Raw genomic sequence first — 17,316 nt, 5'->3', positions numbered from 1 at the left:
CATCCTAAAGGAAATCAGTCCTGAATATTCATTGAAAGTTTCAGCTGAAGCTGAAACTCCAATACTTTGGCCACCTTATTGATGTGAAAAACTGACTCATTGGAAAAGACCCTGATGCTGGGAAAGATTGTAGGTGGGAGGAGATGGGGACAACAGAGGATGAGATGGTGGGATGGCATCACCAACTCGATGGACATGAGTTTGAGTAAGCTCCGGGAGTTGGTGATGGACAGGGAAGCCTGGCGTGCTGCAGTCCATGGGGTCGCAAAGAGTCAGACGTGACTGAGTGACTGAACTGAACTGAAGTTTTCAGTGTGGGGGAATTGCTTTTGTAGTTTAATTTAATGACATTTAAAAAGTGATTTTTCATGTACCTTTGAGTGAATTCTATATATTAAAAATTTGTTTTCATCTCTAGAACAATATTTGCTGGATTTATCAAGGCATCCCTGCTAAGAGAGTGATATAACAATAGAAATGTAAGACATTGTGGAATTTTTCTAGTGTACATATGTAGAATTATCATCGTTATTACCTTTCAATTACTAATTCAACCTAAAATTAGAAGCATCTTTTTCTTGTAGGTCCCATACCTATATTTGATGTTCAGAAACCTAGGGGGAAAGAAAAAGAATAAATTAGTTAAATTATCCTTATTTTATTGAAAGACATCATGAAAATACACAAGTAAAACTTATATAGTACTGACCCTTAATTACATTATGGTCAAAGAATAGTTAATAAATCTGGAACTATACCACCTGATTTAGGTTTGGATTCGTATCTACCACTTATTCACTGTTACTTTGTTCTCTATGTCTCAGTTTTGTCATCTGTAAAATGGGGATACTTTTAACTGATTGTTAAAATAATTAATTAAAATAATCCATGTACAGGGCAGACAATTGTGGCTGACATAAACTAAGCACTGAATGTTTATTACATATGTCAATACAAAATATATGAGATTGAATCATATGAAATTGCCAAATTTTGATCCTATTTGAGTACAGAATTTAAAGTTTCATATGGTTCAACCTATCAGAAGGAAATAGAGGTATAATGAGGACAGAAGCTCTTATTCAAATATTCCATCCTATGCCACATTTTTCCATTCTGTGTTTCCTGTTCCCTTGATTTGATACTGATTATTGGCAGACTCACTTCATAAGCATAGAAGAAGAGAGAATAAATAGTCTAAGGCTGACTTTCTAGTAGGTAGGGGCAGGAAATGATCAGAAAGAGGCTGTGTCTTGTCACATAATTGTCCACACACAATTGTACTGCAGTGTATTTGAGAAATTATAAGAATATTAATTTCATAAATAAAATTTACATTTATTTATTAAAGGCATCTTCAGATGTCCTTTGACCATAAAGTCTCATTCTACTGGATCTGAACGAGTTCGAATAGTTCTTTCTCCCTCTGCCTTTTGCCTGAAGCTAAGAGCCAATGGTTCACATTTTTCTAGTGAGTGTACCCACTGTGTCACAGTACTTTTTTTTTCCTTTTTGAAGAATCAGAGTATTATTTAGATGCTTTGAAATGAAGGGCTTCATCTTGCAAACTTTATACTGTACTTTTTTTTTTTTTTTTTCCTGCTACAAAAGCCTTTACTGGCATAGAATAGAACCAATCTCCATTTCCCTCACTGGCTATCTCAAGCTTACATCTTATATCTTTGTGATTCAGTAGAAAAACTGAATTTCACTTTCAGAATTCTAAATTTATAGGTGATATTTAAAGATGATATAACATAATTAACTAAAATAATAGTTTATAAGGTTTCTATTATTTTAACTATTTGTGAAGTATATTAACATTATATCTACAAATAAAGATTACCTATAATGGCAACCCACTCCAGTGTTCTTGCCTGGAGAATCTCAGGGATGGGGGAGCCTGGTGGGCTGCCATCTGTGGGGTCACACAGAGTCGGACACAACTGAAGTGACTTAGCATAGCATAGCATAATTTTACTATTTTTTTTTTCCAGCGTAGCTGGTGATTGAGTTAGTACTGATCTATCTCATTTACAGATGAGAAAACACAGGCCTCGGTTAAGGATTCAATTTTATTACAAAACATATTAAAGATAGACCTGATCAGACAACAAACCATTGCTGACTCTTGGTTAAGCACACTTTATTTTTATAATAGAACATTTACAGATAATGACTTGATTTCCATTAACTATTGTTGTGGCTGCTGTTGAAAGTTCTAATGTGCAATCTGGTTGAATCTCTTCTTGTGTACTTGATAGTATAACATACACATTGAGTCCTAGTGATTATGTTTTATAACGAGTTACTGCCAAATAACATTTTATACCTGGAGAGAGTGTAAAACTATTATCTAACTTAGCTCTTGAGCACTTGTATAACTCCAAGGAATAACTAAATTTTTTAAAACATTATCTTTGTAGCTCAGATTTTAGTGCTATTTCTGGTACATAGAAGTTTAAAAGGATCTGATGCTGAGGAATAATGAATAATATATGTTAAGTTTCATCCATTAAAGCCCACTAAACAATCCAGTACTTTGATATCCCTATTAGAGGAGAGAGAGTGTTCCAGTCATACATTTGAGTCTTTAAAACAACATTGCCAGAGATAGAAATAATATGGACGATTTGAGGAGGACCACTGGGGCCTTCACTTATTTTCTGACATGGGCATCCTTGACAGTGATCCTATGGATCAAGGGAATCTTTTCTCCTGTCTGGGAATGTTGAATGTGTCTTTGGTTTATTCTTCTAGGTCCTCTCTCTGCCTTTTTCTTCCCTGGGGGGCTGATTTCTGTGGATGATATCAGCAGACTTCTTGTCCTCTGGCTTCCAGTTGGATTTAATCTTGGGAGCATTTACAGGAGATCAGAGGAAGGGAGGAAAGAGATATCAGGGCATTTATTTATCACAGGATAGCTGCATTCATCACCCAAATATCAGAGCTCCTGTCAGGTGACCCTCTCATTACTCTCTCTGTTCAGGAGCCAGTAACCAGTCTCTTTCTCTTCATTCCTGTGTCCAGGAGTGATAATTACACTTCTTTAGTACCTGTTTTGGTGATTTCTTTCTACCCTGACCTCATCTTTGTAAATTGTCCCTTATTAACTCTCTTCAAGTTATCCAAGTCCTGCTAGGATCCTGACACCCTCAAAGGAGAGTCCTACTTTATTTCCAGGTGATTCCATTTAACCAAAGAGGGGAAATATGAAATGTGATTAGGTTTTATGGAGCATTTCTTATGCCAGGAAATGTGTTGGATACCTTATACTTGTTTAGTTGCATCCAACTCTTTGCAACCCCATGGGCTGCAGCAATCCAGGCTTTCCTTCACTAGCTGCTGGAGTTTGCTCAAACTCATGTCCACTGAGTCTGTGGTGCTATCCAACCATCTCATCCTCTGTCATCCCCTTTTCCTCCAGCCTTCAGTGTCTGCCAGCATCAGGGTCTTTTCCAATGAGTTGTCTTTTCGCATCAAGTGGCCAAAGTATTGAAGCTTAAGCTTCAGCTTCAGTATCAGTCTTTCCAATGAATATTCAGGGTTGATTTCCTTTAGGATTGACTGGTTTGATCTCCTTGCTGTTCAAGGGACTCTTCAGAGTCTTCTCCAGCACCACAGTTATACTTATTAACTCATTTAATCCCCATACTAATACTTTGAAGTTGACCACTTCTGTTACTTAGAGCTGAAAGTTCTAAGCAGAATTCAGAAAATACGGATTATTAGGGTTAAACAATTTGGCATAAATTCATGATGCTATCCATTCATGAGGCTATCTAAGTACATCTTAGAACAAAACTCTACCCCTAATGCATTTAAATCTTTACAGCATCATCATAAATTAGGTAGTAGTACATCCTTGTTTTACAGATGATAAAAGGTAAGACACAAAGAGATTGTTACATGTTCATATCACACATGAAATATGGTAGAGCTGAGATTTGAACTATGGCATTCTGGATGTAGAGAGAATATTTTTACTCATTGTATTACAGCACTATGCTTTTTAAAACATACTTCATCATTACAACTTCTTTCTTTCCAAATTCTCTCTGCCGAAAGCTTATGTCTTTCAATTATTGGTTTTCTAAAAGGAGACAACTAAACCAGCATTATTCTTCTGTTTATAGGAGACTCCTTTCAAGGCTAAACTAATCTGTGGTATTAAAAGTTAGGACAGTTATCATCCTTGGAAGGGCTAGTATACAGAAGTGGGTGTGAGAAAGCTCTGAGGGTACTGGTCATATTATTTTTCTCCATGGAGGTTATGATGATATAAATGTGTTCAGTTTGTGTAGATTCACTGAGCTAACACTTAAGATATGTGTACTTTCCTGTGTTTATATTGTGCTCACATTGTGCTCAGTCACTCAGTCATGTCCGAGTTTTTGCGACCCCACGCCTGCCAGACTCCTCTGTCCATGGTATTTCGCAGGCAAGATACTAGAGTGGGTTGCCATTTCCTACTCCAGGGGATCTTCCCCACCCAGGGATTGAATCTGTGTCTCCTGCTTGGCAGGTGGATTCTTTACCACTGTGCCACCTGGGAAACCTATATGTATATTATACCTCAATAAAATTATCTTATAAAATACTTTTTACAACTTACGCTTACAAAGGATTGAATTATTTTTTATCAAGAAATGATCAACAGGTTTTACCAATAAGTTTGGAATCAATTTTGCCCTCCTTTTTGGTGTTCTCTTGCTCTTGATGTTTCTAATAGCTAAAGATTCAGAATCACAGAGAAGTATCTTGATTTTCTCAGCAACATAGATGTCCAGAGGCTGACCTTTCTGTAACCAGAAGGCCATGTTAAATTATTCCTTGCCTCTTAACCTTTTATTGGAGCATGCTGTTGAATTATCTGTATTTACTTCTTAAAAGACTGACACAGCTCTGAAGAGTCAGAAGCCATTGAAATAATTTTTAATTCATTTCTATCCCTTTCTCATTTTTTTTTACTTTGAATTTTTTTACTGTGTTTATGCCACTTACCAATAAACCTGAGTTTTTTTTAACATTGTCTGTACATTGTTTATGTATAAATATATAAAAAATTATATAAATACAGAAGTTCTGTCATCCTGACCATGATCTAGAAGGATTGCTATCTCATTTTATGGTCCTTTCATCTTGGTATTTGGGCTAGCAAGGAAGATGAAAATAAGTGAAAGTAGGAAATTTCTAAGTAATACCAAAATTTACTTTTTAAAGAAAATATTAATCATGAAAGCAATTGAAGATAGAGAGCCACAGGGTCATATGGCCCAAGGCACTTAATGTTTTATGTGTTTTATAAGATTATTTTCGGACACTTGAAAAGAAAGCCATTAAACACAGGGGGGTTTTAAAGAAAACTACTGTTTGCATGATGTGTCACTTGCAACAAAAAGACATGGCAGATGTCTCTCACAGAAGATGAAAAGGGAAGAAAACAAAAGACTTAATTAAAAGTAACCAAAGACTGGATGCTTGGGGCTGGTGCACTGGGACGACCCAGAGGGATGGAATGGGGAGGGAGGAGGGAGGAGGGTTCAGGATGGGGAACACATGTGTACCTGTGGTGGATTCATTTTGATATTTGGCAAATCTAATACAGTTATGTTAAGTTTAAAAATAAAATAAAATTAAAAAAAAAAAAAAGTAACCAAAGGGAAAAATAAAACAGTAAAGTAAAATAAAGGACTTGAAGGCTCTTGAGTATTCCCCTCGTGCCATCCACATTTACTAGTATTAGTAATTGAATATGGAGGGGCATCTAAGAGAAAACGGAACGCATTGTATGCAAGCTCTGTATTTTCTGGTAGATTCAATAGTTAACCATAATTGAATTTATTTCTCATATTTGGCCAAAGAAGGAGAAGCCAAGGAATAATAGACTAAAACAAAACAAAACGAAAATATCATCCTATATTTACTGTGTGCCTAATGTTTGCCAAGTCTGTATAGCACACCTACACTGTTTCACTTAAGCCTCAGAAGCTTAAGACTCTGATGTGGTATTATTTCAATACCCTTTTTATTATTGAATAGATTGTCCCTCAGAAAGACTAAGCCACTTGCCTCAGACAGTGAAGCTGGTAAATAGAAGACTTGGGTTCAAAAAAATTAGCTATTTCTGTCTCAGAAATGTGTGCAACTTTTGCTATATCATACCTATGTATGGAATGAGGAATGAGGTATGGGATCTAGGAAAGAAGAGAAAACCATTCAAGAGAAAAGACATGTTCTGGTTTCCTCAGGGTAGGCATAGTCCAGGAGGAATAAGACTAAGCACCTGAACATCCATGTAGTTACAGGCTAAATATTGTACATTTCTTTGAGCATCACTTTAATTAGACCATAGGAGGGGAAATTTCAATCAAAGTGCTTGAAATTACTTTTAAGTTCAACATGCATTAAGTGAGGAAGATAAAATCTCCACGAATCCTTAACATAAAACATATGCTTTCATAAGAAATTTTGAACCTGCCGTTACTATATACTTTTCACTGCTAGGCTCTGAGATAAATACATTCAGTCTTATCTGCTGGAAGGATGCTTTAGTGGAACATTCTGAGAAGCACTCTATTAGAGATCATGGTGGCTATAACAAATATAAATTGGATTTTTATTGTCATACTTTAATATATCACTGATTGCATGAGTTTGAATGTTATATATATCAGGAACTATCTTTTTCTCTATCACCTCACTGCTTTCTAGGTGCCCCAATGAGATGTGCCTGGAGGCCTCTGATTAGCCTCCAGTCCTTCCCTCCCTTTCTGTTTTGTTTGATTCCAGTTTAAAAGGGAAAATTATAAAATACCTGGTCCTTATGTATAAGCTTGTATCAAAGCAAGATGCTGTTTGCCTTGTTGATCTTCATCTTGGCTCATTGTCCAAAAGCATAGTCTTTCTACTCCTTGTATCTTGGATGCTAGGTGATTCTTACAACTTTGGGGTTAATGTTTTATTCTTTGCCACAAGACTTAGGCCTTTCCAAGTCCCTGCCATTCTTTTTGAATGAACATTTTGCCACCCGCTTCCTTCCTGGTTTGACATACTTTATTATCTATCAGTCTATCTGTCTATCTAGATATATACATTTTATTAAGAATAAGTATTTCTGTCAACTAACTATATTTAATTTTCTTCAAAACCTCACACATTTCACTGTGAAATATTGTTTTTGTCAATAAGTTTAGAAGTCACACACTTCTCAAAAGGAAAATTTGCTCCTAGAAAAAAAAAATGAGCATTTTCAAGGTACTGTAGACCTTTAACCAATATGAAAATAAAATCTTAATATTCCCCACCACCACTGCCAAGTTACTCTGGATTATATATGAGATTCTTGACAGGTTCATTTTTTCATTTTCTTTGCTTATGAGTAGAGGGCTTCTCTTAATTTTTCATGAAAATGGCATTGTTATTTCAATATTTACCTGTACATTATGTATAGTAAAAGTACTTTTTAAATGTTCTAGTAACATAGTGTTTTGTGGTCTCTTTGCCACTAGAATTTTATTTATATATAAATATTTATTTACATTAAAAATATATATTTGTGTATACATTTCGGTTCTGTCAGGTCTTAGTTCCAGCACATAGGATCTCCATTGAAACATCCAGGCTGTGTTGCTGTGGCTTGTGGCCTCAGTGTTTGCTTCACATGGGCTTAGTTGTCCCATGGCATGAGATCTTAGTTCCCCAACCAAGACATTCACCAACCAAGGGTTCACCATCTCCCCTGCATTGGAAGGCAGATTCTTGACCACTGGACCATCAGGAAGTCCCTGCCCTGGAATTTTAAATCAGAACTATTTGAGTAGAATTTCAAAAGAATGACTTGTATTTATCTTTGTCAAAGCACATACGTGGCTCGATTCCCAAAGCTGAGTATGGAGGGACTGGTAGACTTTTTGCAGTGGTCAGTGTTCTCATTAAGTGACACACCTGGACACTGACAGGACTTGTCTTGGACATGGCTACTTGGCTGTAGGGAGATCCTGAATCCTCTGTCTTCAATCTTAGAAGCTTCAGAGATGTCTTTTGACTGGAAACCAGGGTTCTTCTTTAGCTGTGTGAAATCTGAAGTTTGTGTTTGATTGAGGGAGTGGATAAGGAAAGGCCAATCACCCAAAGGCTAATGTTAGACCCATCATGTGACATTGTGAGGAAAGTATTTCCTGATTCCCAGACTATGGGAATTCCCATGGTTATGTGCTCTTGAGTTTCTTTTACTGTTCCCCCATAGCATTACCTTTTAATAATATTTGTTTTCCCTGCTCAACTCAAAGTTCCATGAAGACGGGGGTCATATCCAACTGATTTACTAGTGTATGCTCTAGCACCTAGTCCAAGTTTATTGGTGCTCAATAAATATCTGTCATTGATAAATTAGGGCTTTCTTGATATCTTGGGTGATTAAAGAGTTGTGAATGATTTCATATGAAGGTATTGGAGGCTTTAAACCAGAAAAAAATATTTGGGGGCATGACAGAAGAAATAAAATCTTTGAAAGATAATCAGATGAGAGGAGGAAACGGCTAAGTAAGCAGCCCAATAAAATAGAATGAACAAGAGCCCCAGGAATTAGACAGATCTGGGCCAAAAACTTGGTTTTATCATCTTTTTGTTTTGTAACAAAAGGCCATATGTTCAACCTCTGTGTCATGAATAGAATGAGTATACCAATGCTAACCTCACAGAAATGTTATACAAATTATAAATCAATTTATTTAGTGGGATGTTTCTTATGAATAGTTAGTTCTTATGAATAGTTACTCCAAAAATGTTAGATGTTATTAGTGGCTATTTTTTTCCTGCAATATAATTCCCAAGTATAGAAGTAAGAAAAATATATGAAAAGCTTTCACTGACTTATCTCACTTAATTTAAATCATATTGTTTTAAAATTTGAGCCATCCAATATGTGACTAGATCATTCTGAGGCAGCATGCAAAATGTATATGCGGAGAATTATGGGTGAAGGATGGTGAACCCTCAATGACTACATATTATGTTTCCAAGCATACTAAATGGTTACGTTTTATGTACCCACCCAAGGCAAATTATTTGTAGTCTTTTTTGGTGTGTTTGCTGCTGCTGCTGTCACTTCAGCCGTGTCTGACTCTGTGTGACCCAATGGACAGCAGCCCACCAGGCTCCCCCATCCCTGGGATTCTCCAGGCAAGAACACTGGAGTGGGTTGCCATTTCCTTCTCCAGTGCATGAAAGTGAAAAGTGAAAGTGAAGTTGCTCAGTCGTGTCCGACTCTTCACGACCCCACGGATTGCAGCCTACCAGGCTCCTCCGTCCATGGGATTTTCCAGGCAAGAGTGCTGGAGTGGGGTGCCACTGCCTTGGTGTGTTTACTTCTCCCCAAACATTGCCCAACTGCCTGATAATTTAAACATTTTTTTCTTTCCTTCATAGAATCAGCATTTGAAAAGATGAGTTAATTAGATCCATTAGACTATAAATCTCCAACTCTTGTTATTGAGAAAAATATATAATAGCTTTGGCTGAATAATGATTTATTGGTTTTTGTTTTTTACTTGAGGTTCTCTTTCCATCCATCACCGTTGGCAGATTAAGCATTAAGACTCATTAAATATTCTTCAACATAGCTTTAAATTTTAAAAGGCATAATTGTAGAAATGGATACCTGGAAGCATGCTTTATTTAATTGGGTATATTTCTTATTTCAGTTCGGGAAGCAGCACATAGAAAACCTCTTCAGCGACCTACAGGATGGGAGACGCCTCCTAGACCTTCTTGAAGGCCTGACAGGGCAAAAACTGGTATGTGACTTAAAATATTTATAAGAGCTTCACATTAACCTCAGCAAAATTTCAGGCCAGAAACAAACTCATCATAGTTTTATGAGATCTAGTAAACTTCATTAATTTACTAATTACTGATTGAGGTAGCCATATAGGACTTATTTCTGAATAAAACAACCTTCAATATTATTTTTACTTTGGCATGTTCTATCATATGTAGAACAAGAAGGTGAAATTTGCAGTAATAGATATTATTCTCTACTATTATTTGGTATCTGTTATTGATAATCTTCTCTACTATTGTTTGGTATCTGTTATTGAATGTATTTTAATAAGGCTTTTATACCTAATGACCTTTTAACTTTAACTGTTTTTAGTCTTTTTTTCTTTTCATCTTCCAGTTTTATTAAAATATAATTGACATATAGCATTGTACATGTTTCAAGTGTATAGCATAATAATTTGACTTACATACTTACATCATGAAATGATTATCATGAGTTTAATGAATGTCCATCATGTCATATAGACAAACTTAAAGAAGTAGGAAAATTCTATTTCCCCTTTCCTTCTGATAAGAACTCTTAGGATATAAGAACACTTAACATGAAATATGGAAAATGGGGAGTTGCTGTTCAATAGATGTAGAGTTTCAATCATTCAAGATGAATAAATTCCAGAGATCCCCTGTACAATATTGTGCCTATAGTTAATGCTATTGTATTTTGCAGTTAAAATTGTTTTAGGAGGGTAGATCTCATTTTAGGAGTAAATATTGCAGGCATCACAGTGTCAGACTTTCTAAACCTCCACAACTAAATGAGTTAATTCATATATTGTAATACAATATATTACACATATATTATATATATTGCATATTACATAATTGTAATACACTATACCAATGTTAGTTTAAAATTTATAGGGCAAGGTAAGACTTTGGGGATTGAGGGTAAGGCTTAAAGAACTGAAGATGATTGAGGTTTTGAGCTTCAGTGACTAAGACAATTAAGGTAATATTGACAGAAATAGTTTCCTTTAAGCCTATTTGGCATTATAGAATTTTGCTAGGCTCAAATCTCTTTTAAACTTTCCTAAAAATTGTGGGAATTAACTCATTTATATTCCTAGAAAATGTCTTTATGCATGCTGATGTTTCTCATGGTGGTCATTCAACTGGACTGTAGAATGAAGGAGAGATTACTCTTTTGCGAAAGAAAAAAAAAATGTTATCAGTTTTCTTGAGGAGTGGTTGATTCATGCTAAGAAACTCCTATGACAAGGGCAATTAACCCAAAGCACTTAAATTCATTATATTAATGCCTCACAGCCTGTGATCATTTAAATGATTCCAACTGAAAAGTGAAATGTAGAAATTGTTTCATTTCTGGTAGATTGTCCTTCTCTCCTCCTGGGCAGTCAACATATTTTCATTTTGTTTTCAGCCAAAAGAAAAAGGATCCACAAGAGTTCATGCCCTGAACAATGTCAACAAGGCACTGCAGATCTTGCAGAAAAATAATGTAAGTGGAGCCCTGGACAGAGTCTGAATACCATGAGACAGCTTGCTTAATGTTTGAGTGACGGCTTTGGTCCCAAATACAGAGAAAGCATTTCGGGTTCTCTTGAAATTCAAAGCAGTTAATAAGAGCACGTGTTCAAGTTCAGGTGCATCTGCTTGTGGCTGATGTGATACAGAAAGTAAGTGCATGCAGCCATAGGGAGCATGGAAAGTTATGAACCAGTAGCCTGGTTGGCCACTTTGTCTTGTTTTTAGATTTTTCATGATGAAGTTATATTTGGTGGACAGATAAAGTCCTGTTGTGAACTTATCTCCTTACAGCAGTGTTTCTGTGCAGCAAATGGCTTTTACTCAGCAATTCTTATTTTTTGTTGCCGGGGACCAGCCCCGGCTGATCCAGGGTATTCGAAGGAGAGACGGCTAGGCGAGGGTCAGGGAACAACTGCTTAATTACACTTTAATTAAGGATACAAAGAGTTAATAGAATAAGGATAGCTCAGTGAGGAAATTCAGTGGAGAAAAGCGGCTGAAATAAGGATAGCTCAGTAGGAAAATTTAGTGGAGAAAAGAAGCTGAGTGGCTTGGTTTACGCGGAAAATCAATATAACCCGTGACACCAGGTTAGCTCTGACCACGGAGGCCGCAGGCGCCCTCTCGAATAGCGGAAGGTGCCCCACCTTAGACACCTTCTCGAGTGGGTCTTAGAAGCCCAGGCAAATAAATGGTCGCAGAGGACATCCGCGCTCCAGATGGACGCTCAGCTGGAATTTGGGAGAGATAGTGACATGGGGAGACCAAGTTTCAGTGAACAAGGCCCGCACTTTATTTTCCAAAGTAGTTTTTATACCTTAAGGTATGCATAGAGGATAATGGGGGAAGGGGTGGAGTCATGCAAGGACAGCAGTTCCTGGTCCTAATCGAAGCCAGGCTTTCAAACTTATCATATGCAAAAGTTCAGGTGATTGACATCATCTTCTTGCCCGGAGGCCTGTTAACATTTTAAGAAACTTATTTTTCTCTAAAGGTGATTATTCCAAAGTCAGGCACCAGCCTTCCAAAAAGCACTGGACAAAGCTGCATTTTACATTTCTATACACCCATTATACCAATCAATACACTGCCAAGGACACAGTAGGTAAGGAGTATGGAGACTTAGCAGCAAACATTGGCCCAACAAGTGAAAAACCCTTCACCAATACATTTTCTAATCAATCTTTTAACTACTCAAAGGAATCTGTGTTTAGGCAGTTTAGAACATCTCCTGCCTCTCACAGTTGGGAGGCTCTGAACAATCACATGTGGCCGGAAAAACCCATTCAGGCAGGCTAGAGGATTTCCAAAGGAGTTTGTAGGTTGAAACACTGTCACATCCAAGAATTATTAACTGGAGCCGTAAGCTAACTCTTTTTCCAGAGAGAGGTAGTGGGGGACAGCCCCCCGTAAAGTCAGAGGTGTAGGTGAAAGCACAAAGCAGAAAGTAGGCAGACTCTGGTTTTGGGGGTAGATGCTCGAGAATTTCCAGGGGGACTCCTGAGGCTCGATCCCACCTTTGCGTATGCCGAGCCTCCTTCCTCATGACCTTTGTCATGGGCGGAGTGCCTCACGCTGGCTCCAGGCAGTGATAGAATTCCAGTTGAGCTATTACAGATCCTCACTCAATATGCAATATGCCGGCTCCCAGCATCTTGTGAATAAAGTGTGTTCACACATGATGATGATTAAGTTTGTTTGAATTAAACCAGTGTTTCTTAGATGGTACATCCAAGTATGAAAGTTACACAGAAAAAATCAGCATTTCACCTTGTCGTAAGAGTTGCACATTTATTTTCTATTCCTGTATCTGATTTGATTTAACTAGGAGAAAATAGATGTATGGTATTAGAAAAAGTCAACAATCATATCTAAATAAGTGTGTAGATGAAAGGACTCCTTGTCTCCTCAGAATGACTTTGAGATTCCTCCCCTCTCTCATGACATTGGAGGCAGCCCTCCTTTCTTATTAAATTCCCACAATCTTTCTAATTGACCAATATATTTACCAGGCATTTTTGGTAGCTTCCTAATTATATTATGTCTATCTTTCAAGGATAAATCCAAATAATTGATCACATACTCTTAAAATAACCATACTGAAAGATTAGTAATGTATACTCCCCCAAATATTGCTTAGCTCATCTGGCAGGGAGAGGACGTCTCTCTGGAAATGGAAGTGAAGGCGGTGTAGCAATTGGTCCATTATTATGAAAGGTTATATTTAACCTATGAAAGTTATTTTAGAGAAACACTATACTTTTTATTATTTTCCTGCAGTGATTAACTATTTTCAAATTTTCTTCAGGAAAATAAGATCATCTATGGAATGTTTTCCTTTGTATGGGTCCTATTGTTGTTGAGTTGCTAAGTCATGTCCAACTCTTTTGCAACCCCACAGACTGTAGCCCATCAGGCTCCTCTGTCCATGGGATTTCCCAGGCAAGAATGCTAGAGTGGATTCCTCCATTTCCTTCTCCAGGGACTCTTCCCCACCCAGGGATCGAACCTGCGTTCCCTGCATTGGCAGGCAGAGTCTTTACCATCTGAGCCATAGTTGATTTCCAATGTTGTGTTAATTTCAGTTGTATAGCAGTATGATTCAGTTATAAATAAATAAATATATATATATATATATTTTTTCCATATTCTTATCCATTATGATTTATCACAGGATATTGAATATAATTTCCTGTGCTATCCCAGCAAGTGGGATCTTGTTATTTATCCATTCTGTATACAATAGTTGTCTGCTCTCTATGTCTGTGAGTCTGTTTTGGTTTCATAGTTATGTTCACGAGTCATATTTTAGATTCCACATGTAAATGATATCCTGTGGTGTTTGTCTCTCTTTCTGACTTTGCTTACTATGATAATCTCTAGGTCCACCCATGTTGCTGCAAATGGCATCATTTCATCCTATAGAACATTTTGAAAGATCATTATAATTTAAAGTAAGAAAATGTTTTAACAATATTGGGAACTTAAAATGTCTTTTTAAAGTATCAATTCCTTGTATAAGAAACATGTATATTACCATATGTAAAATAGATGACTAGTGCAAGTTTGACGCATGAAGCAGGGCACTCAAAGCTGGTTCAGTTCAGTTCAGTTGCTCAGTCATGTCCAACTCTTTGTGACCCCATGGACCATACATAGCACGCCAGGCCTCCCTGTCCATTGCCGACTCCCGGAGTTTACACAAACTCATATCCATTGAGTCAGTGATGCCATCCAGCCATCTCATCCTCTGTCGTCCCCTTCTCCTCCTGCCCTCAATCTTTCCCAGCATCAGGGTCTTTTCAAATGAGTCAGTTCTTCACATCAGGTGGCCAAAGTATTGGAATTTCAGCTTTAGCATCAGTCCTTCCAATGAATATTCAGGACTGATTTCCTTTAAAATGGACTGGTTGGATCTCCTTGCAGTCCAAGGGACTCTTAAGAGTCTTCTCCCATACCACAATTCAAAAGCATCAATTCTTGGGTGCTCAGCTTTCTTTATAGTCCAACTCTCACATCTATACATGACTACTGGAAAAACCATAGCTTTGACTAGACAGACCTTTGTTGGCAAAGTAATGTCTCTAATTTTTAATATGCTGTCTAGTTTGGTCATAACTTTTCTTCCAAGGAACAGGTGTCTTTCAATGTCATGGCTGCAGTCACCATCTGCAGTGATCCTGGACCCCCCAAAAATAAAGTCTGTCACTGTTTCCACTGTTTCCCCATCTATTTTCCATGAAGTGATGGGACCAGATACCATGATCTTAGTTTTCTGAATGTTGAGTTTTCAGCCAACTTTCTCACTCTCCTCTTTCACTTTTACCAAGAGGCTCTTTAGTTCTTCACTTTCTGCCATAAGGGTGGTGTCATCTGCATATCTCTGAGGACAATCCAGAAGGATGGGTTGGGGAGGGAGGTGGGAGAGGGGTTCAGTATGATGGGACACAAGTACAGCCATGGCTGGTTCATATCGATATATGGCAAAGACTACCACAATATTGTAAAATAATTAGCCTCCAATTAAAATAAATAAATTCATTTTTAAAAAAGAGCAAGGAAAACAGCAGAAAATTCAAAGAATTATTATATTTAATCTAGCTGAAGAAATTGATCTCTTCCTAGTAAAAGAATGTAACATTAAAACATAAGCTGTTGGATCTCCTCCAAAGTAGTGGATTAATGTAGCCATAGAGTTTTGTTTTTCAGATAGTGATTATATATTGTAAATCTGGTGGGGCTCTGTACATATTATAATTATTAAGTTCACAATTTTCAATATAGGACCAGAAGAAATTCTGGCAATAAAATAGAAAAAACATAAAATAAAATCTCTGTGACTTTGGGAATAACCAAATATGTCTTAGGTGTGAAGCCCAAGGCATGATTCAAAAACAGAAAAAAGTTAACTGAACTTCATCAAAAGTATGAGTTGTTCTTATATTCTGGATATGAGTCCTTTGGATTAAAATTCTAACTCACTCTATGTTTTGATAAAGAGCAGTCCTTCATTTTAACATGGTTCATTTTTATAAATTTCCACTTTATAATTGTGTGTCCTATTAATGAAACATTTCCCTACCAAAAGACATGATGGTATTACCTTTTGTTGTTATCCATATGAGCTGTATTTTACCATCTGGATTTGGATATGTATTTCACCTGGAAATCATTATTGTGTATGGTAAGGGGAATGGGTTAAAATACAGGTTATTTGTTTTTCACTTAGAATCTAAATGACAATATCATTTGTTAAAAAGAATGTTGCTTGCCTATTGTTCTCCTGTACTAAGTATATAAAAATTTTTTCATTCATATGTAGTTTCATTTCTGGGTTTAAAATCACTTCCATTGTTCTATTTGTCTATGCATCATGAATACCATGCCATGTGCAATACTGGCATGGTATTCATACCAGTTTTTTAAAATTATTCTTTAACAGATTTATTGAAATATAATTTACAAAAATTATATAGATTTAAGTTGTACATCTTGATTATTTTTAGGACCTTACTTAATCCTGCTGCCTCCAATATCTATTAATGCATGCTGCTGCTGCTGCTTCTGCTAAGTCGTTTCAGTCGTGTCCGACTCTGTGCAACCCCATAGACGGCATAGTTGACAAGTAAAATTTGCATATATTTAAGGTATACAAAGTGAAAATTTTGGGATCTTGAGTTTATAGAATTCTATATTCAAAGTATACAATGAATTATATAGATAGGTAATAATAATCTCGGTCACTCAGTCATGTCCGATTCTTTGCAATCCCGTGAACTGTAGCCCACTAGACTTCTCTGCCCACTGATTTTCCAGGCAAGAATACTGGAGTGGGTTGCCATTTCTTTCTCCAGGAATTCTTCAGTTTTATAATGCACCTTGTTATCTGGTGAACTGAATTTTACCACTTTTTTTCTTGTTCAGTATTTTCTTGGCTATATTGTCCCTTTGTATTTCTGGGTTCATTTTACAATCATCTTTTTAAATTTCCACAGGAACTTTCTTTTGAATACGATCAATATTGAATTAAGTCTAGATCAGCTTGGAAAGGACTGACACCTTTACATTGAGTATATTAGATATACCTATGATTCTTTAAATTTTAGAGAAGGAGAAACAAATCCAATGGCAAAAAAATGGGCAATAAACTTGAACAGGAACTTCACAAAAGAGGATGTTCAGAAATTCAAAAATAATATAAAAGTTTTTTAACCTCAGGAATAATTGGGTAAATTAAAATTTCAATGAGATATTGATACAAACTCACACAAATGGTTGAAATTAGACTCATAATTCTGAGTGTATATGAGGGTTTGGAATAAAATAAACTCTCACATCTAACTGGTAAAAACATAATTCAGACAGCCATTGAAAATAGTTTGGCATTATATACTAAATGGGATGAAAATGTGCAATTCTTATGATATAACATTTAATTCCTTAGCATATAACAGAGCTACATTTCTATCTTTGCCAAAAAAATTA

The 17,316-nt window shown here is 36.5% G+C and overlaps 1 protein-coding gene across 8 annotated transcripts in view; it reads left to right on the top strand.

The window, feature by feature from the left end:
* Positions 1–17,316, top strand: part of DMD (dystrophin) — a 2,402,664-nt gene that overhangs the window by 516,629 nt on the left and 1,868,719 nt on the right. For all 8 annotated transcript variants that reach the window (XM_025277237.3, XM_045164452.1, XM_045164449.1 and 5 more), the window contains exons 3-4: positions 9,705–9,797; positions 11,225–11,302. In XM_025277237.3, the coding sequence (XP_025133022.3) occupies positions 9,705–9,797; positions 11,225–11,302 (171 nt within the window). The remainder of the gene's footprint in view (positions 1–9,704; positions 9,798–11,224; positions 11,303–17,316) is intronic.

This window comes from Bubalus bubalis, chromosome X (assembly GCF_019923935.1).
Source record: "Bubalus bubalis isolate 160015118507 breed Murrah chromosome X, NDDB_SH_1, whole genome shotgun sequence".
NCBI classification, from domain to species: Eukaryota; Metazoa; Chordata; class Mammalia; order Artiodactyla; family Bovidae; genus Bubalus; species Bubalus bubalis.
The sequence above is the reverse complement of the archived record's forward strand: the minus strand, read 5'-3'. Positions and strand labels throughout refer to the sequence as shown.